At 40.4% G+C, this 26,501-nt stretch overlaps 2 protein-coding genes across 8 annotated transcripts in view; one reads left to right on the top strand and one right to left on the bottom strand.

The window, feature by feature from the left end:
- The window catches only part of LOC139360988 (neuroligin-4, X-linked-like), a 262,215-nt gene that overhangs the window by 148,288 nt on the left and 87,426 nt on the right, over window positions 1-26,501 (bottom strand). The window lies entirely within an intron of this gene.
- On the top strand, window positions 976-8,957 carry LOC139360961 (uncharacterized). Its single transcript, XM_071089438.1, has 3 exons — window positions 976-1,017; window positions 4,380-4,848; window positions 7,875-8,957. The coding sequence occupies exons 1-3, from the start codon at window positions 976-978 to the stop codon at window positions 8,231-8,233; spliced, it is 870 nt and encodes a 289-aa protein (XP_070945539.1). The 3' UTR covers window positions 8,234-8,957.

Below are 26,501 nucleotides of genomic sequence, written 5' to 3'. Positions count from 1 at the left end.
TGCCTATGTCCTGAATGGTACTGCTTAGGTTTTCTTCTAGGGTTTTTATGGTTTTAGGTCTTAAGTTTAAGTCTTTAATCCATCTTGAGTTAATTTTTGTATAAGGTGTAAGGAAGGGGTCCAGTTTCAGCTTTCTGCATGTGGGAAATGGAAGCTCTCCACCTTTCTTCCCTTTTTCCAAGGTCTTTTTGCTTGTTCTAGATCCTGACTTTCCATGCAAATTTCCAAATCAGCTTGTTAGTTGCAAAAATAACTTCTGCTGACAGTTTGATAGAAAGTACTTGCCAAATCCCAATTTTAAATTAGTCTTATTTGGCAGAGCCTGACCCCACTAACATAATTAGAGACTGCCTTTCCTATGTATGTTTAATTTTTTAATCCTTTCTTTCTTTTTTGATAAACTGCTGCTCTGTCCATGTAATTATAACTAACTAAATGTCTTTAAAACAAAAAAGTCATCTTGATTATCTAGTTTGGATACAACTATGGTCTATGTAAATGCAGGTAATAGAAGGTTCAGGAAAAACAATTTGGCTAGTGTTTATTCAAGAATAAACCCAGCTTGTGGCTTGAACACACACACATGCAAAAAAACCCAAGTGAAACCTAGGTAGGCTGTGAGTTTCCTTTCTCTTCTCTATGTCTACCCTTCCTCAAAATACCAGAATAATATTCCATTTCATACAGCAATTAGCATCTCTGTAAAACCTCTGTACAGAACTGGTTCTAAATGGGATTTAAATACTCTAAACAAAAGTACAGTCATTCTATTATTAAGATTTAAATATCATTTTATAAAAAAAACTAAATCTCCCTAATCCTGAAGAATATTCCTGCATTTTTTAACCTGTTCTTCTGATGTTCACATTTAGTGCTTTATCTATGTTATTTTCAACGTCAGTTTTTTTAAAATAGTATTTAATGTTATGGATGTAAGAGAAACACTTCATAAATAATTTGGAAAATGATACGGGCATGGTGGCTTATGCTTTAATCCCAGCACTTTGGGAAGTTGAGGTAGGTGGTGCTCAGTAATTCCAGACCAGACTGGCCAATGCGGTGAAGCCTCATCTCTACAAAAATCACAAAAAATTAGCCAGACACGGTGGTACATGCCTGTCATCCCAGCTATTCAAGTGACTGAGATGGGAGGATCACTTGAACCTGTTGCAGTGAGCTGAGATTGTGTGACTACACTCCAGCCTGGGTGACACAGCTAGACCTTACAACAAAAAGAAAATAGAAAAGAATTTGGAAAACGAGGACTATTGTGAAAGTGAATATTAACATCAAAGGAAAATCTCAAAGTCACATGTACTGCTGTTAACATTATGTGTCAGGAAATAATTTAAATCTGTTTATAATATATATTAATATTATTGCCACTTACATATCTAAATCATCATCGAAAGTCATCAAATACAAATGTGATCTTGTTATCTAAGCAATATAAGGAAATAGTGAAAAACAACCTTATCATTATTGATCTTCATGAGATAGTATATTAAAATGTATTTAGTAGTTCCTATTTTACTATATATTCCTTTCTTTTAAGAGGGCAAGGTTAATTTTCAACTTGGTATTGTTATCTTACATAGAGAAATAGGCTTTTTTAGCTAACTACATTATTTTCCATACAGGGCAATTTGCCTGTGGGAGGAGATGAGGAAATAAATATTTTCTTGGCCATGATAGATGTGGATGTGATTGATTATTTTATCATTTGGTCACAGAGGAACACAGGCTTAATCTTGTAATCCAGTGCAGAAAGGCAACTGGGGAAGAGTTTATAATCCCCAGTTCTCTGCAGCAAGGAGGTGACTGGTCTGTCTTCACAGACTGACCATGACACCTGGGTTTATTTGATGATAAGCCCACTCCTTCTACAAATATGTATTGAATCTTTTAACTGGCTAAGAGAGGTAATGCCATACAGTCCTGGCTAAAAGAGGTAAATACATACTCACACTGAAGAAGGAAATGAACATCAGAGACAGACATGCACAAAGATAATTCCAACGTGGCAGGAAAATGCATGCATGCGGCCGGGTGCGGTGGCTCAAGCCTGTAATCCCAGCACTTTGGGAGGCCGAGAGGGGCGGATCACGAGGTCGGGAGATCGAGACCATCCTGTCTAACATGGTGAAACCCCGTCTCTACTAGAAATATAAAAAACTAGCCGGGCGTAGTGGCGGGCGCCTGTAGTCTCAGCTACTTGGGAGGCTGAGGCAGGAGAATGGCGAGAACCCGGGAGGCGGAGCTTGCAGTGAGCCGAGATCGCGCCACCGCACTCCAGCCTGGGTGACTGAGCAAGACTCCGTCTCAAAAAAAAAAAAAAAAAAAGAAAAGAAAAAAAGAATAAAAAAAGAAAATGCATGCATGAATTTAGGATCCTCTGCTGTTCTGATAGGAGAGTCTGAGGATAGAAGGGTGGATGGTGACGAAGAGTGTTAAGGCTGCTAAATATGCATAGAAGAGCTAGGGCCAGTAATATATCTATGGGAGCAAAGAAAACAGGCTGCTCTGTGTGAAAGCATGGATGGGAGGAGGAGGGCACAGAAGGAACAAGAGTAGTCCCAGAAAGATGAGAAGAACAGATACACAACCTGGACACCCCCTCTTTCCTTATACACCCAGCGAACAGACTCTGACTGGGGAAAACCTTGCATGCATATATTCTGAAATCTATCTGAACCTCCACCTGAATACTACTACCACAGTGAAATTGAAAGATGGCTTTCAGAAGATTTTCAGATTGGATCATTTACTGATGGGCTTCACCCAAAGTATGTGCACTTTGAAAAACTGGTTTTTGGCACTAAAGTTCAATTTCTGCATTTGGAAGAATTGCCTTAGATAACTTATAGCTTATTTTTCCTTGTTCTGAAATAAGAACATGAGAACAGGACCTGAAAGGACACAAAGATAGATGTGTACCCGCCCCCCACCCGCTACACCCTTGTTCTGCTCTCTAATCTTTGCACATACCAGAGATTTCGTAAGTTCTGTGAGTACCTGGTTTTCTGCACGTACCAGAGATTTTGTTTTGCACATACCAGAGATTTTGTAAGTTCTGAGGCAAGGTCACAAGACGTGTTTAAGTAAGATAAACTCTTGCTGCCATAAACCTGCTCTCCCGCCTCAAAGTTTGAACCAAAATATCAGAAATGGCAGGAACCAATCATAGTTAGCCAAATCGCCTTGTTCAAACACTAGCCAATCATATATCTGATTTGTATAATAACTCTATGCCCACTTTTCTTAGACTATATAACATTGTTCGGAGCTGAGTGGGGGAGCTCTCCTGCCCGTCTCGTTTCACGAGCGAGGGAGAGTTCCAGGTTCGAACCTGTAATAAAGATCCTTGCTGCTTAGCTTTGACTCTGGACTCTGGTGGTCTTCTTCGGGGAATAAATGGTCTGGGCATAACAAATGGGGGCTCATCCGGGATTTCCCCCAAGCCCACCAGACCCCCAAGTCAACGAATCTTAATCTGTAGGTAAGCCGGCTTTGTCACTGTCTCTGTCTTTGTCTCTGTCTGTCTCCCTGAAATTTCGCGAAATCCGTAATCTGTAATCTGTATTGGTCTGTTCTGTAAGTGGCACGGTCTTGGCGGACGCGCTAGAAGACAGCCACTCGGGACTGGTGGGAGACGTTCCCCAGTGCCCATCTGGGGGCCTCCATCCTTGGTTGCCCCGTCTGACTCAGGTCGGAAGTCCGACACGCGCTCGCGAATGCTCATCGTTATTACTGTCTGTCCGTTATTGTTAAGTGTTAAGTGTAAGCCCAAAATGAAACATAAAACCTTTTCTTCCCCTTCCAGGACCGGACCTGTCGGATACTCCCCTCTGCTTCACACTCATTTTCGTCCCCCCTTCTCTTTGTAGGAGCAGTCCAAAGATGGGCAACAACCAGAGCACGCCGCTCTCACTCCTTGTTACCAATTTTAAGGATGTGAAGGCTCGGGGGCGTAACTTAAGCGGTAGAACTAAAGAAGGGAAAGCTAGTTACTTTCTGCCCTTCGGAGTGGCCCTCTTTTGGCGTAGGGTGGCCCTCCAAAGGAACTTTCTGTCTCTCTATTATTACTAAGGTAAAAACTAAGATTTTCCTGCCAGGGCAGTCAGGACATCCTGATCAAATTCCTTATGTTCTAGTGTGGCAGGATCTTGTGGAAAACCCACCACCCTGGATAACTTCATTCATCCCTGAGCCCTGCAAAGTCCTAGTAACGTGACCCACAAGACAAAAGACTCCCTCTGCTCCCTCGGCCCCTGTGCCACCGGACAGCCAGGACCCCCTAACGTTAGAACCCACATTTCCCCCACCATATCCGCACCTTATCCTGCAGGACCCAGTCCCCCAGGGTGGTGCTTCAGTAGAGGGAAACCGAGAAGCGGAAGCAGCTGAGAGCGAAAGTAACCTGGGGGGGCCGGCCGGCCGAACACGAGGCCGCACAGCGGGGCCAAGCTTCCCGACTCCCTGACTCCACTGTAGCCCTGCCTCTCAGAGAAATAGGATCGCTCGATGATACCGGGCTCTCCCGTCTCATGTATTGGCCTTTTTCCACCAGTGATTTATACAATTGGAAGTCCCAAAATGCTCGGTTCTCAGATAATCCCAAAGATCTAACCTCGTTGTTAGACAGTGTCATGTTTACTCACCAGCCGACCTGGGATGACTGTCAACAGCTCCTCCGAATCCTGTTCACAATGGAGGAGCGGGAAAGAATCCAAGTTGAGGCCAGAAAACTGGTTCCAGGAGATGACGGCCAGCCAACTGCAAATCCTGACCTCATTAATGCGGCTTTCCCTTTGACCCGGCCCAGATGGGACTACAACACAGCAGAAGGTAGGGGACGACTGCTCTTTTATCGCCAGACTCTAATGGCAGGTCTCCGGGCTGCAGCTCGCAAGCCCACCAATTTGGCTAAAGTATATTCTGTGTTACAAGGTAAGACAGAAAGCCCCGCTGTGTATTTAGAGAGATTAATGGAAGCCTTTAGACAGTTTACCCCTATGGACCCGGAAGCACCAGAAAATCAGGCAGCGGTAGTAATGTCCTTTGTAAACCAGGCAACACCAGATATTAAAAGAAAACTCCAGAAATTAGAAGGTTTAGAGGGAAAGCAGATTCAGGACCTCCTTCAGATGGCCCAGCGAGTTTATAATAATAGGGATACTCCAGAAGAAAAACAGTTCAAGGCAACCAAAGAAATGACCAAAGTCTTAGTAGCAGCTTTCCCCCAGGCAGGAAATGGCCAAAACAGAAAGCAGAAAAAGCAGGGCCCTAGGCAAGGATTAGAAAAAGATCAGTGTGCTTATTGCAAGGAACGTGGCCACTGGATTAAAGACTGCCCAAAGAAACGGAGACCAGCTAACCCTACCTCCGTACTCGTTACCCAGGACTCTGACTAGGGAGGACGGGGTTCGGATCCCCTCTCCGAACCCAGGGTAACTTTGCAAGTGGAGGGGTCCCCAGTTCGCTTCTTGGTCGATACTGGGGCGGAACGCTCAGTCCTAACCAAACCAATTGGAAAAATATCTAAGAAAACATCCTGGGTGCAGGGGGCCACAAGCATCAAAAAATACCCCTGGACAACCCAGAGGACTGTAGACTTAGGAACGGGAAAAGTCTCCCATTCCTTCCTAGTCATCCCAGAGAGCCCCTGCCCTCTACTAGGGAGGGACTTGCTGACAAAGATGGGGGCCCAAATCCACTTTGAGCCAGAAGGGCCCAAGATAACTGATTCCCAAAACAGGCCAATATCTATCCTGACTGTCACCTTAGAAGATGAGTACCGACTCCATCAAGAGCAAAAGCCCCCCGATCAGGGAATTGACTCTTGGCTCCAGCGTTTCCCTGAAGCGTGGGCAGAAACTGGGGGCTTGGGGCTAGCTAAACATCGACCTGCCATATTTGTGGAAGTTAAGCCAGGGACGGACCCGGTTCGGGTTCGGCAATATCCTATGCCCCTGGAGGCAAGAGAAGGAATTACGCCCCATATCCGCCGACTCCTAGACCAGGGAGTCCTACGGGCTTGCCACTCATCCTGGAATACTCCACTGTTACCTGTTCGTAAACCCAACAGTACGGACTACAGGCCAGTACAGGATTTAAGAGAAGTTAATAAAAGGGTCATGGACATACATCCCACTGTGCCCAATCCATACACCCTTCTGAGTGCCTTACATCCCAAAAAACAGTGGTATACCGTTCTTGATCTAAAAGACGCTTTCTTCAGCCTTTTTCTGGCTCCCAAAAGTCAAGAACTCTTTGCATTTCAATGGACGGATCCTGAGAGGGGCATCAAAGGTCAGCTAACATGGACCAGACTGCCACAAGGGTTCAAGAACTCGCCAACCCTGTTCGATGAAGCCCTTCATGAAGATCTGGGTGAGTACCGGCGGCAACACCCTGAAATAACTCTTTTGCAATATGTTGATGATCTCTTAATAGCGGCCAGGTCCCCGGAAACTTGTGTTCAAGGGACTGAGGACCTCCTGAAGACTCTGGGGGAGCTAGGCTACCGAGCCTCAGCAACAAAGGCTCAGATCTACAAGTCGGAGGTAACTTATCTGGGGTACCTATTAAAAGGGGGGCAACGCTGGCTAACCAAAGCCTGAAAGGAAACAGTCCTACGCATCCCTAGACCCCAGTCGACACGGCAAGTGAGAGAATTCCTGGGGTCGGCAGGGTTCTGTAGGTTATGGATACCCGGATTTGCTGAGTTAGCCAAGCCCCTATACCAGGCAACAAAGGAACGGCAGCCCTTCAATTGGACGGAAGAGGCTGAGGTGGCCTTTCAGCAAATCAAAACTGCCTTGTTATCAGCCCCCGCGCTGGGGCTCCCTGATGTCTCCAAGCCCTTCCACTTACACGTGGATGAAAGTAAGGGTGTTGCAGAAGCCGTGTTAACACAGTACCTAGGCCCCTGGCAGAGGCCAGTTGCCTATTTGTCAAAAAAATTAGATTCAGTGGCTGCTGGCTGGCCACCCTGCCTCCGGATAATCGCGGCGACCGCCCTAATGGTCCGAGACGCTGATAAACTTATCATGGGGCAAGAGTTGCGCTTTATAACCCCGCATGCCATTGAAGGCGTCCTCCGGCAGCCGCCGGACCGATGGATGAGTAACGCCCGGCTCACCCACTATCAAGGACTGCTGTTAAACCCCCTCAGAATAACTTTTCTGCCCCCAACCTCTTTAAACCCTGCTTCACTGCTGCCAAATCCAGACTTGGACGCCCCGTCCCATGAGTGCACTGAGATACTGGCTCAGGTGCATGGGGTGCGGGAGGACCTGCAAGGTCGTCCGCTCCCCGACACAGAACTCACCTGGTTCACTGATGGCAGCAGCTACGTCCACCAAGGCCAGCGGTATGCAGGAGCGGCTGTAACGTCAGAGACTGAGATACTTTTTCAGGATGGACAGAAGCGTTCCCAACTAAGAGAGAAACTGCTCAGGTTGTAGCAAAGAAAATTTTGGAAGAAATCCTCCCCAGGTATGGCTTTCCCATCCAAATAGGGTCAGACAATGGACCAGCCTTCGTTGCTAAGGTAAGTCAGGATTTGGCTTCCATTCTGGGGGCAAATTGGAAATTACATTGTGCTTATAGGCCCCAAAGCTCAGGACAGGTAGAAAGGATGAATCGGACTCTGAAGGAGACCTTAACTAAATTGACCATGGAAACTGGCGCTAATTGGGTAGTACTTCTCCCCTACGCTCTGTTCCGGGCCCGAAATACCCCTTACAGACTAGGCCTCACACCATATGAAATCATGTATGGCAGACCCCCACCCCTGGTCCCCAGTCTAAAAGATGACTTACTCAAACCTGAAACTGAAAATGTCTCTGAGCTCCTGTTCTCCTTACAAGCCTTACAGAAAATTCACCAGGAAATTTGGCCCAGACTACGAGAACTGTACGAGGCAGGACCTCCACCGACGCCTCATCCGTTCCAGCCGGGAGACTGGGTCCTAGTCAAGCACCACCGGCAAGAAACTCTTCAACCCAGGTGGAAAGGACCACTGCAAGTACTCCTGACTACTCCCACCACTCTCAAAGTAGAAGGCATCGCTTCGTGGATCCACTACACACACGTCAAACCAGTGGACCCAACATCCGACCTTCTCGAGCCGTCTGGAGCACCGGTTACATGGACTATAGACAAAGCTAAGAACAATCCCTTAAAGCTAACCCTGCGCCGTCATCCCCATAGCCGTAACCATGTCTAGCTTACCTATGCTTTTATGCCTTATGCATCTGACTCTCCTCACTGCTGTGCCGTCTAATCCCTATGTCTGGAGGTTCTGGCTCTATGAGAACAAAACTCACCCCGGGGAAACCCCCCAAGCGGGTAAACTGCTAGCTAGCGCAGACTGCCCCCCCTCAGGGTGTAATACTATAGTTTACCTCAATTTCACTAGGTTCCAGATTGCCCAACCAGCAATACCCATGATCTGTTTTGAATATGATCAAACTGAATATAATTGTAAAAATTATTGGTGGCACCAGAGTGCAGGTTGCCCATATAGCTACTGTAAGACGCACTCTGTCCGATACTGGAGAGAACGACAAGGGTGGTATTTTTACAAAACTGAGTCTCCCGTCACTTACACTTGGATAATTAGAGACCCATGGGACTCTCGGTGGACAACCCCACAACATGGGGGAGTATATTACTCATCAACTAGTACCTGGCCCAGTAGCCATTTATATCTGTGGAGAAGTCTAGTCCAGATTCAACCCTTAATCCACACACAAATCCACAGGCAAGAAACCAAGCTATCACAAGACTTGCAGCCCTTCTCCTGGCTAACTCTATTACGGGAAGGGCTAGCATTCGCCAACCTCACTGGTTTAGGCGACCTGTCCTCTTGCTTTATGTGTGCAACCCTAGGAAGACCACCATTAACGGCTGTTCCTCTATCCTCCCCTCCCACAAACTATACAGGTTTTAACTCATAGATAGTCATGATACCCGATGTGGCCCTGTACCGTGACCCATACCAAGAGAAATACCCCTATTGTTATTCGGCATTTAGCAACAGCCTCTGTAACCAATCGGCTACATACCCTAATAGTCCCATATATGCTCCCCCTGGTGTGTTCTTCTGGTGTAATATGACTCTGTTAAAAACTCTGTCCAAAAGCATCTCTGACGGACAGTTGTGTATCCCTGTTACCCTAGTTCCCCGACTGACACTGCTAACCCCGGCAGAGTTCATAGGCTGGGCAGGGACCGCCCCAACTAAAACTGCGCGACATAGACGAGCAGTTTTTCTACCACTAATTGCCGGAATATCCTTAACCACCTCTGTCATCGCAGCGGGGTTAGCAGGAGGGGCCCTACAACACTCCATGATAGAAAACGACAAGCTGTTACAACAATTCTCTGTTGCTATGGAAGACTCCGCCTATTCCCTAGCCTCCCTTCAGCGGCAGCTCACCTCCCTAGCACAGGTCACCCTTCAAAACCGCAGAGCCTTAGACTTACTCACAGCTGAGAAAGGAGGTACCTGTATGTTCCTCAAATAAGAATGCTGTTTCTATATAAATGAGTCAGGGTTAGTTGAGGAAAGAGTCCAACGCCTACACGAACTAAGCTTAGAAATGAAAAAGCAACAATTCACTACAGCCGCTAACAATTGGTGGAGCTCTTCAATGTTTTCCCTTCTGGCACCCCTTTTAGGCCCCCTAATGTCTTTACTACTTCTATTCACTATAGGCCCCTGTGTGGTAAATAAAATTTTACAATTTGTCAGAGAAAGGTTTGATACCATCCAACTAATGGTCCTCCGTAGCCATCACCAGCCTCTCCTGCACCCAGAAAGTGAGGCTATATTATAAGACTCTGGAAATCCAAGATTGGACATCCAGTTACTTATGAGAAGGGGGAATGAAAGGACACAAAGATAGATGTGTACCCGCCCCCCACCCGCTACACCCTTGTTCTGCTCTCTAATCTTTGCACATACCAGAGATTTCGTAAGTTCTGTGAGTACCTGGTTTTCTGCACGTACCAGAGATTTTGTTTTGCACATACCAGAGATTTTGTAAGTTCTGAGGCAAGGTCACAAGACATGTTTAAGTAAGATAAACTCTTGCTGCCATAAACCTGCTCTCCCGCCTCAAAGTTTGAACCAAAATATCAGAAATGGCAGGAACCAATCATAGTTAGCCAAATCGCCTTGTTCAAACACTAGCCAATCATATATCTGATTTGTATAATAACTCTATGCCCACTTTTCTTAGACTATATAACATTGTTCGGAGCTGAGTGGGGGAGCTCTCCTGCCCGTCTCGTTTCACGAGCGAGGGAGAGTTCCAGGTTCGAACCTGTAATAAAGATCCTTGCTGCTTAGCTTTGACTCTGGACTCTGGTGGTCTTCTTCGGGGAATAAACGGTCTGGGCATGACAGACCAAGCTTCACTCTTAATAGAAGTATGTATAAGATGGGAGGCATCCTCCCCTCCCCCCCGTAAGATGGAGTTCTGCTCTTGTCACCCAGGCTGGAGTGTAATGGAGTGATTTTAGCTTACTGAAAGTTCCACTTCCTGGGTCCAAGCCATTCTCCCTGTCTTAGCCTCCCAAGTAGCTGGGATTCCAGGCATGCACCAGAATGCCCAACTAATTTTTGTATTTATAGTAGAGAAGGGGTTTTTCCATGGTGGCCAGGCTGGCCTCAAACTCCTAACCTCAGGTGATCCACCTCTGTCAGCCTCCCAGAGTGCTGGGACTACAGGTGTGAGCCACCATACCTGCCTGGGAGGTTTTACTTTATGGAGCTTTCAGTAAAGTGGCTTCCCAGAAAGCATCATTCAGATGGATACTTCTTTTATTACAAGCCCTGGCAGGTTGGTACAAATGTGTTTTGCATACTAAAGGTCATCCTTTTGAGCCACGGGAAAAGATTTTGGTGACCAGGAAGGTTTAGGAAAGATAACAGCTGGAGATTGAGTACCTGAAAGTTGGTACTTTCAGCTGAGTCATACTTTGAACATTTTTTAAAAGGGCGTCTGTCAGTTTGAAGACACCAGCTCCAGGGCACATAACTACTAGATAGACAACGTTGAATTACAGGGTGTAGTCGATTGATAGGCCAAAGGTGTCCTTGGTTCTATAATCCATCCCATGAATTTGCTATTCTTTATACATAGAGATACAGTCTGTATTTTCACCCCTTGAATCTTGAGTGGCTTTATAATTGTGTTTTTTCAAAAGAAAAACATATAATGATGTGCTATTTCCAAGTCTGGAACTCAAATCCCACATAAATATTCTTAATCTCTTGAAACTCTACCACTGCCTTCTGAAAAATGCAGACTAGTGGATTGGAAAACAAGAGATGATATAAAGAAGAACCCATTGGCGCCAACCTAGGCAAAATTACCTCCAGCAAACCCCCAGTTACCTGAGAGAGCTCACCCCAAATCAACAATAAATACACATCAATGAGCACAGCCAAGACCAAAATAAATTTAGTTAACAACATGCATAGGCTGATAAGCAGTAGTAAGTGCTTATTGTTTTAAGGGAATGAATATTAGAGTGCTTTGTTATGCAGTAGTAGCTAACTGATAAATAGTCTAGTACTAATTTTATCTTCAGTATATCCTGGTATATTTCTTTCCAAACAAGTTGTATTATGCTACACACTCACTAACAGTTAAGAAAACTCTGTACCCCCTATCCTCTTGCCAACATTTGTTATTATCAGACAATATATTTGCCACTTTGATGTGTATAAAATATTTAAAATATTGACAGTTTATATTTCAATTTGCAAGTTCCTTAAAACTAGTGCACATGTGCATTTCTATATTTGCTGTCTTGATCATTCTAAATTCTTTTCTTGAATAGCAAGACAATTTTTGAGTGGCTGAACATCTGTTATTGGTTTGCAGGAAATCTTTGCATTCATGGATGCTGGCCTCTTTTTGAGGATGTAAAGGCAAACATTTAACAGTGCCTATCATTGCTGCATACTGTTCTAAGGGCTTTATGCATAATGAATTTGCATTTCATTTGTTTGTTTTTCAGACACGAAGTCTTGCTCTGTCACACAGGCGGGAGAGCATTTGTAGCTCACTGCAGTGTCCTACTCCTGGGCTCCAATGATCCTTCCATCTCAGGCTCCTGAGTAGCTGGGACTACAGGTGTGCACCACTGCACCCAGTTAATTTTTTTTTTTTTAAATTTCTAGTAGAGAGAGGATCTCACTATTTTTCTCTGGCTAGTCTTGAACTCTTGGCCTCAAGTGATTCTCCTACCTCGGCCTCCCAAGGTACTGTTTTACAGGTGAAAGCCACTGTGACCAGCTCTTAATATATATTTTTTGTAACAACCTTATGAGATGTGTAACTAATATCATTTTATAGTGAGTAAAATTACGTATGCAGAAATTAAGTAATTTGCCCAAGTTTACACAGTTGAGCACTGGAGATATCTAGTCTGTTGCATTTAACTATTTTATTGCTTTTTAATTATATAAAGTAATTCTTTAAAATGCATATGTATTATAATTTATCACTGTTTTCTCCATAATGTCTCCTTTTTTTTTAAAAAAAGCATTATTTATTTAATCCAAAAACATAAAGACATTTTATTTGATTACATATTCTTCTAACAGTTTTAAAGTTTTATTTATCATGTGGGTCATAAGTCAACTGGAATTTATTCATCTGATGGTATAGTATACCGGTTATTTGAATTATTTCCTTAGATAACAGTTCCATTTTCAGCTACATAGGTATTATAGCTCTTTACTTACATGTCAAGTTTTACATCTACCAGAGTCTGTTTCTGCCTACCTTGTTCTGCTCTATTTTTTTTTTTTTTTTTTTGGAGATGGAGTCTTGCTCTGTCACCCAGGCTGAAGTGAAATGGTGCAGTCTCGGCTCACTGAAACCTCTGACTTCCAGTTCAAGTGATTTTCCTGCATCAGCCACCCCAAGTAGCTGAGATTACAGGTCTGCACCACCGTTCCCAGCTAATTTTTGTGTTTTTAGTAGAGATGAGGTTTCGTCACGTTGCCCAGGCTGGTCTCAAACTCTGGACCTCAGGTGATCCACCCACCTCAGCCTCCCAAATTGCTGGGATAACAGGTGTGAGCCACCGTGCCTGGTTTCTGTTCTATTTGTCTATATATGTAGACGGTCTTAATTTATTTGATTGATTGATAGATTAGATAGAGATCGGTATATAAATAGCTTAATTGAGATATGATTAGTGTATCATACACATCACTATGTCAAAGTATGCAATCCAATGGTTTTTAATATATTCATGAATCTGTGTAATAGTCAACAATACCTAATGGCAGAACGTTTACATGATCCCCTATTCCCCCAAATATACTGTACCACTTAGTAGTCACTCTCCATTTCCTCCTCCCCCCAGCCCCTGGAAACTGCCCATTCATTTGTATCTTTCTGGATTTACTTATTTGGACGTTCTGGATCGGCAAGGTGACACTGACACTAGGTAGCTTTCACTGTAAGAGAACTTGAACACATCTACATGCCACCCTGACAAGTTTCCATGAAGAGTCCTCACTAGCCTGTTACAGGATGATATTACTCATGAGCAGAGACAGGCACCATGTTGAGATAGTGCTTGGCCAATAAGCATCCAACTGACCTGGAAGTTGACTCTAGGCTGAAGAGCCTCCCAGCTAAGCACAGCCCAGATTTCCAACCAAGAATCATAACCTACAGAGAGATTGTTTGAGATGCTTAGCTAAGTAAAAGTTGTTTGAGATGCTTAGATTTGAGATGGTTTCTTATGTAGCAAAAGTCAACTAATATACCATCATGAACATGGCGTAACACATTTCACCATCAGGTTTCCTTTAGAACTTTTGGGAATTCTGCTGTTCCCCTCATTTGCAAAGCACATTTTCTCCTGTAAATTGGTCAGCTTAAATTCCATTTCCTCAGAAAGGCATTCCCTGTTCATCCCAACATTCTATTCCTAAAAAACCTTAAGTTCCTCAATTATTCTCTGTATTTGGCGTTTTTCTTTACCAAATGAATTATAATATTTAACATGATATCTTGTTGAATTAGTTCTCTTTGCTAGATTGCTAGCAAAAAGAAAACACAGGTGTTTCCTGTAATTTTCAGTTAACCATATTTCATCACCATATTCCCTAATTTGCAATAACTACTTAAACATCCAGAACATATAAGTTACATGGTAAATAAATGTTGGATGAATCATGCATTCTTGGCTGCAAGCCCACCTCTATTATAAGAGAAACAGTCATACCAGCTGTGAAAAACAATGATAAATACAGCCCTCTATGTAGCATGTGTAACTAATTCTCGTCTCAAGTAGGGAAATGAAATGTTCTTCTTCATTAATTTTGAGAATAATTATAAATTATAATTCATAACATGGTAATAAAATAATTTTGATTAGCATACAGTATATAACAATTATGCCATTTGTTATTTTTTTTAAACTTGATAAAATGCTGTTGTGATGACAGTAAAAGCAAGGTCTAATTCTAATTTTCTACCAGATCAAAAATGCTTTATTGTAATAATGGAAATAGGATAGGGTTAGGAAATAAAACAGGGTCAGGAAATAGGGTTAGGGTTAGGAAAAACAGTGAGAGAAAAAGGTGAATAAAATTTTTTCTTTGTTGCTTTGCTGGATTTTGCAAGAAATGACACTTTTTCAGGTAGGAATCAAAATGAATCTAAAGATTGTATGGCTTCCTGACACATTCCTGTGCTTACTACTAGAGTCCTAGAGCATTGTCTATCCTTCCATAAGCATTTTTTATCTCAAATTTTACTACTGAAATGTTTCTGCTCTCAGGAATGAAATACAAATCTTACTATATTTACATATGCATCTCCTATTTTGTTTGAATTTTCAGCTGATAGACAATATTATCTCAAAGGACCTATGAGCTTGAGATTAAATCACAGTGTATTTAAAAATGGGAACTAACTTAATATTGTATTTTGCCAGGTATTTTTAAATACATTTTATTAAGACAAGTCATTTTGAAAAGAAAATTGACTTTTATTTCTCTTAATATGCTTCTTGAAATGTTGTATTAAAAACCTAATACACCCATAGATGTTTACATATATTACACACACACATGTACACACACATATCTAACTAACTCTTGAACTGTTGTACTGAAAATGTAATAGCCACTTGGTGCAGTGGCTCATGCCTGTAATCCCAGCACTTTGGGAAGCTGAGGAAGGCAGATCACCTGAGACCAGGAGTTCAAGACCAGCCTGGCCAACATGGTGAAACCCTATCTCTACTAAAAATACAAAAATTATACAGGTCTGGTGGCATATGCCTGTAATCACAGCTAATAGGGAGACTAGACTCAAGAATCCCTAGGACCTAGGAGGCAGATGTTGAAGTGAGGCAAGATCACGACAATGTACTATAGCCTGGATGACAGAGCGAAACTCCATCTCAAAAAACAACAAGAAAACAAACAAAAACCTAGTAACTTCTACACACACATGCATACATAGACCACAACCGATATATATGTGTGTGTGTATATATATATATATCTGTTTTATATATATATATATATAATTGGTTTTAATTGCCCTAAGATACCCCTCGAAATGTTGTATTCAAAACCAAATAACTTTGAACAGGTATATACACACACACACACACACACACACCCCCAAACATATGTGTGTGTGTGTGTGTATATATACGTGCATATACATATATACACATACATATGATTGTGTATATGTACACATCTATATTTATGCACACCACACACAATCATATATATGTGTGTATATATACACATATTACACACAACAATATATATGTGTATATATTTTTAAAAACGAGAACATCACCCTAGATTATGAAATACCTATGTAGTTAGGGTAAGCAAAATAACATCCTCATTACATCCTAAAATAATTAAGGCCAAGAAACATGACTCTTTCCTTTCCATGAGGAACTCTTTCCACGAGGAACTCTTTCCACGAGGAACTTTCTGATGTAATGAGCGCTTTGAAAGAATCATATTAATGAAACCCTGTCTCTACTAAAAATATAAAAATTAGTTGATGTGATGCCGCATGCCTGTAATCCCAGCACATAGGAGGCTGAGGCAGAAGAACTGCTTGAACTAGGGAGGTGGAGATTACAGTGAGCCAAGATTGTACCCCTGCACTCTAGCCTGAGTGATAGAATAAGATTCCATCTCAAAACAAACAAGCAAGCAAACAAACAAAAATCACATATAAATAAATATTGCTTATTACTGTCTTTCAATCCTTCTGATTCCCTGGTAACATGTGAATGTTTTCTTGTATACAGCTGGTGATCCATAAATGTTAGCTCACATCATAGCTGGTAGTGGTATTTTTCATGATTTCTCAAACATTTACTACACTTTTCTGCCACTCAGATTTTTCTCATGAAGCATTTTCTTCCTAGATTCTGAGAATCTGATGTCTCTTAGCTTCCCCTCCAGAAATTTCTTCTCTAACTTTATAAAACGTTTGAGCACTGAGTACAACTGCCAGAATCTTTATGGCACATTCCTTAGTTCAATATTATGCTGTACCATTTAATACTGTACTCATTGGAAGGAAGTCTGTGTTGCATGAACATTTTGTGTGAATCCCTGATGACACTGTGATTCACATGTCAATTATTTGGCCATATAATCATGCTACTCAAGAAAAATGAGAGGGTATTGACTATCTACTCTGTGATTCAAACCACTTATCACAGAAAGATCTTGCCCAGAAAGGCACCAATGTAATCAGTTGCATTATTATTAAACAATGATGACTAGATATTGTGTGTGTTTTATTTTTAAGCAAAATTTCATTTAAACTTAAAATTTAAGAAAATTTCAAGGCATCTTTATGAATATTATAAAGTAGCATCTCCAAAGCCTCTCCAAGAATTAGAGAAAAAAGGCATAAGTCTTCATTTCTGTTTGTTCGTTTACTTTAAATTAACCTGTAATTTCGAAAAGTTTTAGATTTGCAGAAAAATTGTGAAGATAGTACAGAAAACTGCCATATGCCTAACACTCAGTTTCCCCTATTAACAACATCGACATCAGTGTGGCATATTTCTTGTAATTAATGAGCCAGATTGGAAACACTATAATTAACTAAAGTCCACATTTATTCAGATTCTTTAGGTTTTTACCTCATGTCCTTTTTCTGTACCAGGATTCAATCTAGAACACCATGTGACATTTTAGTTATCCTGTCTTCTTAGGTGCCTCTTGGCTATAACTGTTTCTCATGTTTTCCTTGTTTCTGATAAGCTTGATGGTTTGGAGGAGTTTTTGTCAGGCATTTTATAGAGTATTACACAACTGGGATGTGTTTGATGTCTACTGTGATTAGGCTGAGGTCTAATTATGAATTTTTGGAGAGAGAGAAAGAAAATGCCCTTCTCATCACATCCTGTCAAGTAAAAATAGTTTATCACTGTGGATGTTAAGGTTGATCTGTCTGAGTTAGTGTTTATCAGGTTTCTCCACTATAAAGTTACCCTTTGTCTACCCTTTCAATACTGTATACTCTTTGGAAGAAAGTCATTATGCACAGTTAAGCCTACGAAAAGGAGATTTATGGCCAGGTGCAAAGGCTTACACCTATAATTCCAAAACACTGGGAGGCTGAGGTAGGAGGACTGCCAGAGACCAGGAGTTTGAAACCAGTCTGGGCAACATTGAGTGACTTCATCTCCAAAATCTCAAAGTAAATTCAAAGTGTAAAAAATAAATAAATGAATGAATAAATAAAATTTAAACTCCAATTTCTTAAGGGAGGAATACCTATAAAAATTATTTTAAATGCTTCTGCATGAGAAATTCTTCTCATCTTTTCAGTGGTAAGGAAAATAATGGCACTCCCCCCAAGATATCCACATCCTAATTTCCTCTATCTGCCAATGTGTTATGAGTTTGCAGATGGAATTAAAGTTGTGCATTGCCTGACTTTAAAATAAGATTATTGTGAATTATCTAGGTGGCCCCAGTATCATCATAATAGTTCCTTCAAGAACAAAATGGAAGCAGGAGTGCAGTCAGAGAAAGAATTGAAGACATCACACTGCTGGCTTTGCACATCAAGCAAAAAGGAATGAGTCAAGGAATGCTGGTGCCCTCTATGAATGGAAAACAAGGAGACGGATTTCTCCCAGCAAGTCTCAAAGGCAAGCAATACTGTGGACAGTTTGATTTCAGCCTGGGGAGACCCATGTGGGACTTCTCACCTTTAAAATGCAGATGTCTAACAAAACAAAATTGTGAGATACCTTTGTGCTGTTTTATGCCAAATATAATGAATTTTCTACAGTAGCATTATGAAATTAATATATCATGCTAATTTATTCAGTCATCTATGCCAAATATTGGATTGCAGATATGTATTCTACACTTTGAGTTATAACCCAAAACTACCTTATTTATTTTGTTGCTCCAGTTGTCCCAAGGTGGGCCATGGAATGCTCTTAAAGCTGACACTTGTATGCCGTGACGTGACCCTGTCATTTTGTGTGTGTGTGTGCGTGCGTGTATGCGTGCACTTAACATTGTCCTCCTTTCTGGCAATATAACATATACTCCAAGCTTATCTTTTATATTTCCTGCCCCAGTTCTTGAATCAACCATTTCTCCAAGAAGCCCTAGTTCCTTTTACTTGATATCTGCATTTTATAGGTTAAGAGCATGAAGAAGAGAAAACAAGAATGACTTCCCTGGAACATTCTAGCACCAGTTAGTGACCCAGCTGGTTTTTATATAATAAGTGCTATGGACTATCACTGTGTCTATAATACATGCTAGCTGGTGCTGGGGTGGAAATTAGCACCTTCCCTTTTTAATCCCATTTCAGTGGTCTTTCTATGGCAATAGTTATTTAATAATGGCAATATTAAGAACTGAACTGCAGTATATGCTTAATGCATGCAAGGCACTATTCCAAATACTTTGTAGCCTTCTTAAAAGTGGTAAGGAAGTATTTTTGTCGTAACTTTACAGATGAGGCAACTGCAGCACAGCCTTAAATAACTTAGTCAATGAGATCAAGCCATCAGGGCTTTGGGGTTCAAACCTAGAAACCAAACACTTCATGGCATAATATCATCTTTTAAGCAATAGTCAGAACAAGGTCTTAAGTTAATCTCTGGCAAACAGGTTTCGTTTTACTCACCCAAAATGAAATATAAAACAGAGAAAGGAATATATCATTGATTATGTCTTAAAATATTTCATACAGTAAAGAAAATAAGAATTATAATTAACATGTAACTAGATGAAGAATAAATGGCATTCAGAGAAATGACATGTTTGTTCAGAAGGCATGCACTCAGCGTTAGAATTTGTAGTTCACAGACAGAGATGGCATTTCAGAAGATAAGAAAAAGAGTAATGCAAAGAGATTGCTGTACCCAGGTGTGAAATGACAGAGACCAGTTTCATTGCAGGTAGGTACCATAAACATCACAATATCACTTAAAAAATACAGCCAATTCACTGGGCAAGATTCTGATGCCAAATCTGATGCAAATGCTTCTTAAGATATCTCATGTTTTGAACACAGTCCTCCACTGTTAATAATACAGATTTTTTTAAGTATTCCAAGTTATTGCTCTCAAGGATTCAGAGCTTTTGCATACTTCTATAATCAAAAATAGTACCTAGCTTTTACAAACATATCCTGATGATTTCTAATTTGTCTCCATTTTAATATCCATGTATGTTTCCATTAGCATTATGTTTCTTCAGAAAATAATACTGTGTGGTGATTATACGATCAGATTTTGTTTAACACAAGTATTTAATCCCATACACTTGATGACTAAGCCAATCATTTCACTCTTTCACAAATTCATAAACCATCCACTTTGGGCCAACACGTAAGCTTAATATATCTCTAGGTGTTTACAGATTTACCCTAAATAATTTGCCTTTTTTTTTCATTAAAAAAGAATGTCATTTTGAGATTCACAAAAAGAATAATTCCTAGCTTAATGATTTCATTTCTTTCATAATTACATGCAATTTTAAGTATTTATAGAATATCTCCAGGTTTGGAATTGTTATTGTTATTACTATTAGTACTGCATTCAGTTGAAGAGATGGGAAATTACTGAATTCAGCCCAAAATACTTAACGGCATAAAAAAGAGTAAATAAGAAATTAATAAATAATGTTACAATATGTTCAAATGATAACACCTCTAACAAGAATCCCAGTTACCTCCCATGGCAACATCTGCTGGTCAATATGCCAACCAGTTTTCATGAATTAGTTAAAACCTCCTCTCTCTGCAGGGGTGTCCAATCTTTTGGCTTCTTTGTGTCATACTGGAAGAAGAAAAATTGTCTTGGGCCACACATAAAATACACTAACAATTTTTTAAAATCCCAAAAAAATATCTCATAATGTTTTAAGAAAGTTTACAAATTTGAGTTGGGCCACACTGAAAGCCATTCTTGGCCTCATGCAGCCTGTGGACTGACGGATGCTACCTAGATACTACACTGGGAAGTCACTTCTTAAAAGAGGACCCAGTTCTCTAAGAGGTAACTTCCCAAAGTAGTATTTAGGTAGTATCCCCTGTTGTGAATTTCTCACCTAAAATGTTAATCTCATAGGAGGATACAATAGAACATAGGATACTAGGGGCTGGGGAAGAAAGAAAGAAAGGAAAGGGATAGAGAAAGATTAGTAAAAGGATGCAAAATTCCAGCGAGATATCAAGTATAAGATCTGGTGTTCTGTAACCCTGTAGTTAACAAGGATGGATAGTATCCAATGGCTAGAAAGAGGATATTGAAAGTTACTATATAAATAAATGATCAATATCTGAGATGATGGATATGCTGAATACCTTGATCTGATCAGCATGCTTTGTATGTATCAAAACATTGCTAGGTATCCCATAAATATGTGTCAATTTAAAAATAATGAAAAGAAAAGAAAGAAAATGATGTGAACATGATTGGCAACCCAGAACAGCCAAAAATCAAAGGTGAGATCTGGGTAGATTTATGCTAACTCTCTCAATAAGGCTGAAAAGTAATCCATCTCCTCAGGGATTATTTTGTGACCTTAGCACATGGGGAATGGTTCCAAAGATCCAATGCTGAAAAAATTAAGTTCAAACGGGTACTGTCCTGCATTTAGCCACTAGTAGACAATAAGTGTCAATCTCTAAAGCCATGAGCCAAGGAATACAGGTGGTCTCCATGAAGAGAAAAAAGCAAGGAAATATGTTTCTATCTGAAGGGATTGATTGCCTGAAAATTAGTTCAGAATATCTGCTAAATACAACATCTCTATGTACACATTCAATTGAAATAAACTTTAACCCAACCTAAACAAACATGTAAGAGACAGAGTTGGTTCATGAAAAATGGTTAGTATCCCATAGCTGCAAAGTTGGACAATTTGAGAAAAGCTCTTCAATGACATTTTTCACACATTCCTGTAGAACATAGTATTCACATGTCAACTAATAATTAGGTAAGTCATCTTAGTAAGGTCCAGTGCTGTCTGGAGATGAGTATCTCGTTGGAAACCAAAACTGGGCAGAAGTTAAATAGATCAACAATTGTAAAGCAGATACAGGAATTCCATCATCAGGAGACTGCATGTGAGTGCAGATCTTAGTCTCAATTTTATCTCATATAGGAATCACCTTAAAACTGTTTCTATATTTTTTGTAGAGATGAGGGTCTTAATATGTTGCCCAGGCTCATCTTAAACTTTTTAACTCGAGGGATCCTCCTACTTTGGCCTCCCAAAATGTTAGGATTACAGGCATGAGTCACCATGCCTGGCCATCCTAAGGTGGGTTGAAAATGAAAATTCTGCATTGCTAAGTCCAAGGGCCAGTGAGGGGGAAATGCTGAATGTCTGCACTCCTAAAGAGGCCTCCAGGTATCTGTCCTGGTCGTCTGGAACCACAGCATGTGTGCCAAGGAATTGAGGGACATTTAGCAAAGAAAGGGACAGCTCGCAAATTGCAAATCCCACCTGTTAGCAGATGCCTTGTCTGGGTCAAGCTGGACTTGTTGAAGGATGAAGAGACAAATCGAATAAACAAACAACAAAAAAACAACAGCATGTTTTTCCTGAAGAATAAAAGAAATGAGTTATCTAGTTATGAAAACACATGAAGGAAACTAAAATGTATATTATTAATGGAAAAAGCCAACATGAAAAGTGCACACTACACAATTTCTATTACATGTCATTGTGGAAAGGGCAAAAATATGGAATCAGTAAAAGATCATAGGTTGTCAGGGGCTGTGGGGGATGGATTAAAACGCAGAGTATGGAGATTTGTAGGGTTGCAGAACTATTCTGCATGATACTGTAATGGTGGATTTATGTCATTATACATTTGTCCAAACCCATAGAAGGTACACCATCATCAAGACTGTACCCTACTGTAAATGATAGACTTTGGGTGATGAAGATGTCAGTGTAAGTTCAGGGATTGTAACAAACACACCCCACTGGTGAGGATGTTAATAATAGGGAAGACTATGCATGCGGCAGGGCAGGGGATATTTGAGAACTCTCTGTACCATCTCCTCAATTTTGTTGTGAACTTAAAACTGCTCTAGTAAATAAAGTCTTTAAAAAAGACACTCAATGTAGAATAAAAGATAACCATATCCCTCTCTGGAATGCTGTAAGGGAACATTTAGATAACCACTTGTGATTTTTCATGGAGTAAAATAAGATGCAGTTTCTTTATTACAGAGACATAAGAAGAGAACAAGCTGTGATATAAAGGATGATGGCAAATCATAGTAAAAAAATATATAAAGTGTGTTGAGAGAATTAAAGTCCAGACCACTCATAAGGACAAAGGTAGAAACAGGTATGTACCTTAGATCTGAGTAAAGGGAAGCAACCAGTGATATACAAAAGACACTGCATAAAGTAATTATTTAAGGAGATGCTATGTGAACACTGTACCTACTGAAAACCATACATTTGCAAATCTTAACCTTGAGGTAAAGTTAATTTACAAGAGAATAACCATAAGGAGATGGGGCTGTCAATAGAAAAAACTATTAATCAAATTCCGGGCATTCACTCAGGTGTAAACACCTTTAGTATCCCCAAACACAGAAAATTCTAACAGTTTGTCACCCACAATGCAGTTCAAAGCTGGGAGCATTAAAATGCAAAAGTTAATTGTAAAGAATCTTAACACATTCTGATTGTTCCTCCAATGACCACTTTAATAAACAGTGTAAAACATTAAATTAAAAAAACAACAACAACAACAAAAAAACTATGCAGTGATCCAGTAAGGAATCAGGTTGACCCTACAAATATAGCGAATGGAAATAAGTAGAGCATTTTGTTTTGTGTTATTCACAGTTGAAGGAAAAAATTCAAGTGACAGCTGAAGGAAAGATCAAGGAGAAAAACGCCATTTGAAAGATGGCCAATAGTCTCTGGTACTATTAATGGTTTTTTTTTTTGTTTGTTTGTTTTTTGTTTTTTTGTTTTTTTTTTTTTTTTGAGACGGAGTCTGGCTCTGTCACCCAGGCTGGAGTGCAGTGGCCGGATCTCAGCTCACTGCAAGCTCCGCCTCCCGGGTTCACGCCATTCTCCTGCCTCAGCCTCCCGAGTAGCTGGGACTACAGGCGCCCGCCACCTCGCCCGGCTAGTTTTTTGTATTTTTTAGTAGAGACGGGGTTTCACCGTGTTAACCAGGATGGTCTCGATCTCCCGACCTCGTGATCCGCCCGTCTCGGCCTCCCAAAGTGCTGGGATTACAGGCTTGAGCCACCGCGCCCGGCCAGTATTAATGCTTTTAATTAAAAGAATAGAGTACATGGAATATTTATTTTGATGAAAATCCTTTTTAATACTATCAATAAATAGGAGATTTATAATTAAAAAGTACAGGCTTTGGGAAATGTTGTATTATTCTTGTCAGTGAGAAGGGAAAGCTGAGATCAAGAGAATTGTGTACTAATAAGACCATGTTAAAATCATCCACATCTTTATTTAGCCTCCACATAGGTTAGCTACTTTTCCACCATCGCCTCTCTGTATTCAGTCTTCTCTAAAAGCATTAATGTGCTGAAACTTCTCTGAGTCTTTGTTTCCATCTGCGTGTTTTCTCATGTCACAGAAACCTTAAGCCACACGGGTTTGTATGTTTTTCTTCTGCTGATCTGTCCTTTGTCCATTTAATCCTCAGGACCAACAGAAAAGGCCTAAGAAGGTGAAAGTAAAATTGTGCTTTCTCTACAAAAGAGAAAAATAAAACAGAGGTCATAAAATACTTTAAAAATCTACACAACTGAAGAAAGTAATGCCAAATGAATTTTCGAAATTTTAAAAATAGTTCTGAATAGAAATCAGGATGTATTATCATCATTGTAACTACTTCCAGTGCTGTAATAAGCAGTGATTGTGCCTCCACGCCATTCAGCGTATAAACTATTGTCTTCCTCAGAGATGCTCAGAAAATACTCATGTGCATGAATGCAGTTAATGCAACAGGATGAATTCTTTAGGCACCATGTAAATTCTGATATTGGAGCCAGGATCCATGATTTCAGAAATGGGGTAGAGAATCTCATTTTCTCCTGTTTCAGAGCCACAGAATGCTTTTAGTAGGAAGTTACATTTACTCCACCATTTACTGTAAAATGATTGCACTAAGGATAGTGAACAAAAAGACCCAGTCTTTGCCATCAGGGAGCCTCATGCAACAATTAATTCAGTAATCACTAAATCATTGAATTCCCACTGTGAAAATGTTACTAATAGACATGTAACCATATACATGTGTGATTATACATAGCTATAGAGAGATGGATTGACACAGGGATTAAGAGGTCTATCTATCCATCTGTCCAATCTACAATCTATTTATCTGTCTACCTATCTGTCCCTCTGTCCTCTACCTACCTACCTACGTACCTATGTATCTGTCTGTCTGTCTGCCTGCCTGTCTTATTTATCTATCTATCTATCTATCTATCTATCTATCTATCTATCATCTATATACCTATCATCTATTTACCTGTCTACCCATATCTATCTCTCTGTTTCCTATCTATCTATCTATCTATATCTATCTATCTATCTATCTATCTATCTATCTATCTATCTAATCTATCTTCTATCTATCCATCTATCATCTATCTGCCTATCCATATCTGTCTTACTTTCTGTCATCCATCTATCCATCTCTATCTACCTATGTCTATTCATTATGAGCTTTCATTTATCTCTGTATCTATATCTATCCATCTCTATCATTTATCTATCTATCTAACCATCTGTCTGTATATACATACAACATCAAGCTAACTGTCACCTTACTATCCATTTTCATCTATGGATTCACATCTATCTATCATCTATCTATCTATCTATCTATCTATCTATCTATCTATCTATCCATCTATCTATCTACCTACCTATCTACCTACCTATCTAGCTACATATCTTTCTGTCAGATATCTGTCAGTGACCCCATCTTCTCTAATGGTCAACAAGATAATCCCTAAATATTACTCCACCTTTAGATGATCTGAATTGGGAGTCAAGGAGTCAGAAAGAGAGTTGTAAAGAAATATTCCAGAAAAGGTAAAGGAGAGTCTGCTGCAAGATGAGACCAGAACTGGGCAATGTTAGGTCACAGGCAAAGCATAACAGGGTGTATTATGTTGAATAATGTATGAGAAACTCACATCCAGCAGAATCTCAGAGTATAACACTATTTGGAAACAAATAACACCCCAGACTGTGCCCATAAGGATATGTTCCAAGACTTGAAGCTGCAGCTAGTACCAAATTCTATAGATACTATGTTTTCTTCTACATATACAAGCCATAATAAAGTTTAATTATAAATTATGTTCAGTAAGAGATTAACTCTTGATCTCTCAAGAGTTAACTGATTACACTAGGAGATTAAATGATCACAGGGAACTGAAAACATAGAGAGCAAAACCATGGATAAGGAGGTACTACTGCAGGGTCTTTGCAGATATGATATGTAATATCCTTGGAGATAAAATGATCAAAGATTTGCAACAGTCCCTTCATCCAACGACTGGTGTCCTTAGAGGAAGAGAGCATCCAGAAACATATGCAGAGAAGAAGGCCTTGGAAAGATGAAGACAGTATTGAAGTGACACTGCCGAGAAAAACCAAAAATTAGTGGCAGCCCCCACAAGGTAGGAAAGAGATAGGAACAGATTCTCCCTCAGAGGGTCCAGAAGAAACCAGCCCTGACAACACCTGGATTTTGGTTTTCTAGACTTCAAATAAATTTCTGTTGTTGTAAGCTACCCAGTGTGTGGTAATATGTTATAGAAGCCCTTGGAATTTTATACATTAGAACATTTATAAATTGGAAGAATCCAATAAGCCATGCCCTCTTGTAATCCCAGGAAGGTGAATATGAGCTGGACTTATAAGGTTGATAGAAGTCTTCCCGTGAGTATGTTATGTT

This window comes from Macaca nemestrina, chromosome Y, assembly GCF_043159975.1.
Source record: "Macaca nemestrina isolate mMacNem1 chromosome Y, mMacNem.hap1, whole genome shotgun sequence".
In the NCBI taxonomy this organism is placed as follows: Eukaryota; Metazoa; Chordata; class Mammalia; order Primates; family Cercopithecidae; genus Macaca; species Macaca nemestrina.
Note: the sequence above shows the minus strand (reverse complement) of the source record. Positions and strands in the feature narration are given on the sequence as shown.

Bases quoted from the DNA above. Each gene is read 5' to 3' on its own strand.
- LOC139360961 (XM_071089438.1), top strand. From the start codon at position 976: ATGGTGGCTTATGCTTTAATCCCAGCACTTTGGGAAGTTGAG. The intron at 1,018-4,379 runs GTAGGTGGTGCT...GTGCTTCAGTAG, and splicing joins CAGCACTTTGGGAAGTTGAG to AGGGAAACCGAGAAGCGGAA. The intron at 4,849-7,874 runs GTAGGGGACGAC...TCTCCTTACAAG, and splicing joins GGACTACAACACAGCAGAAG to CCTTACAGAAAATTCACCAG.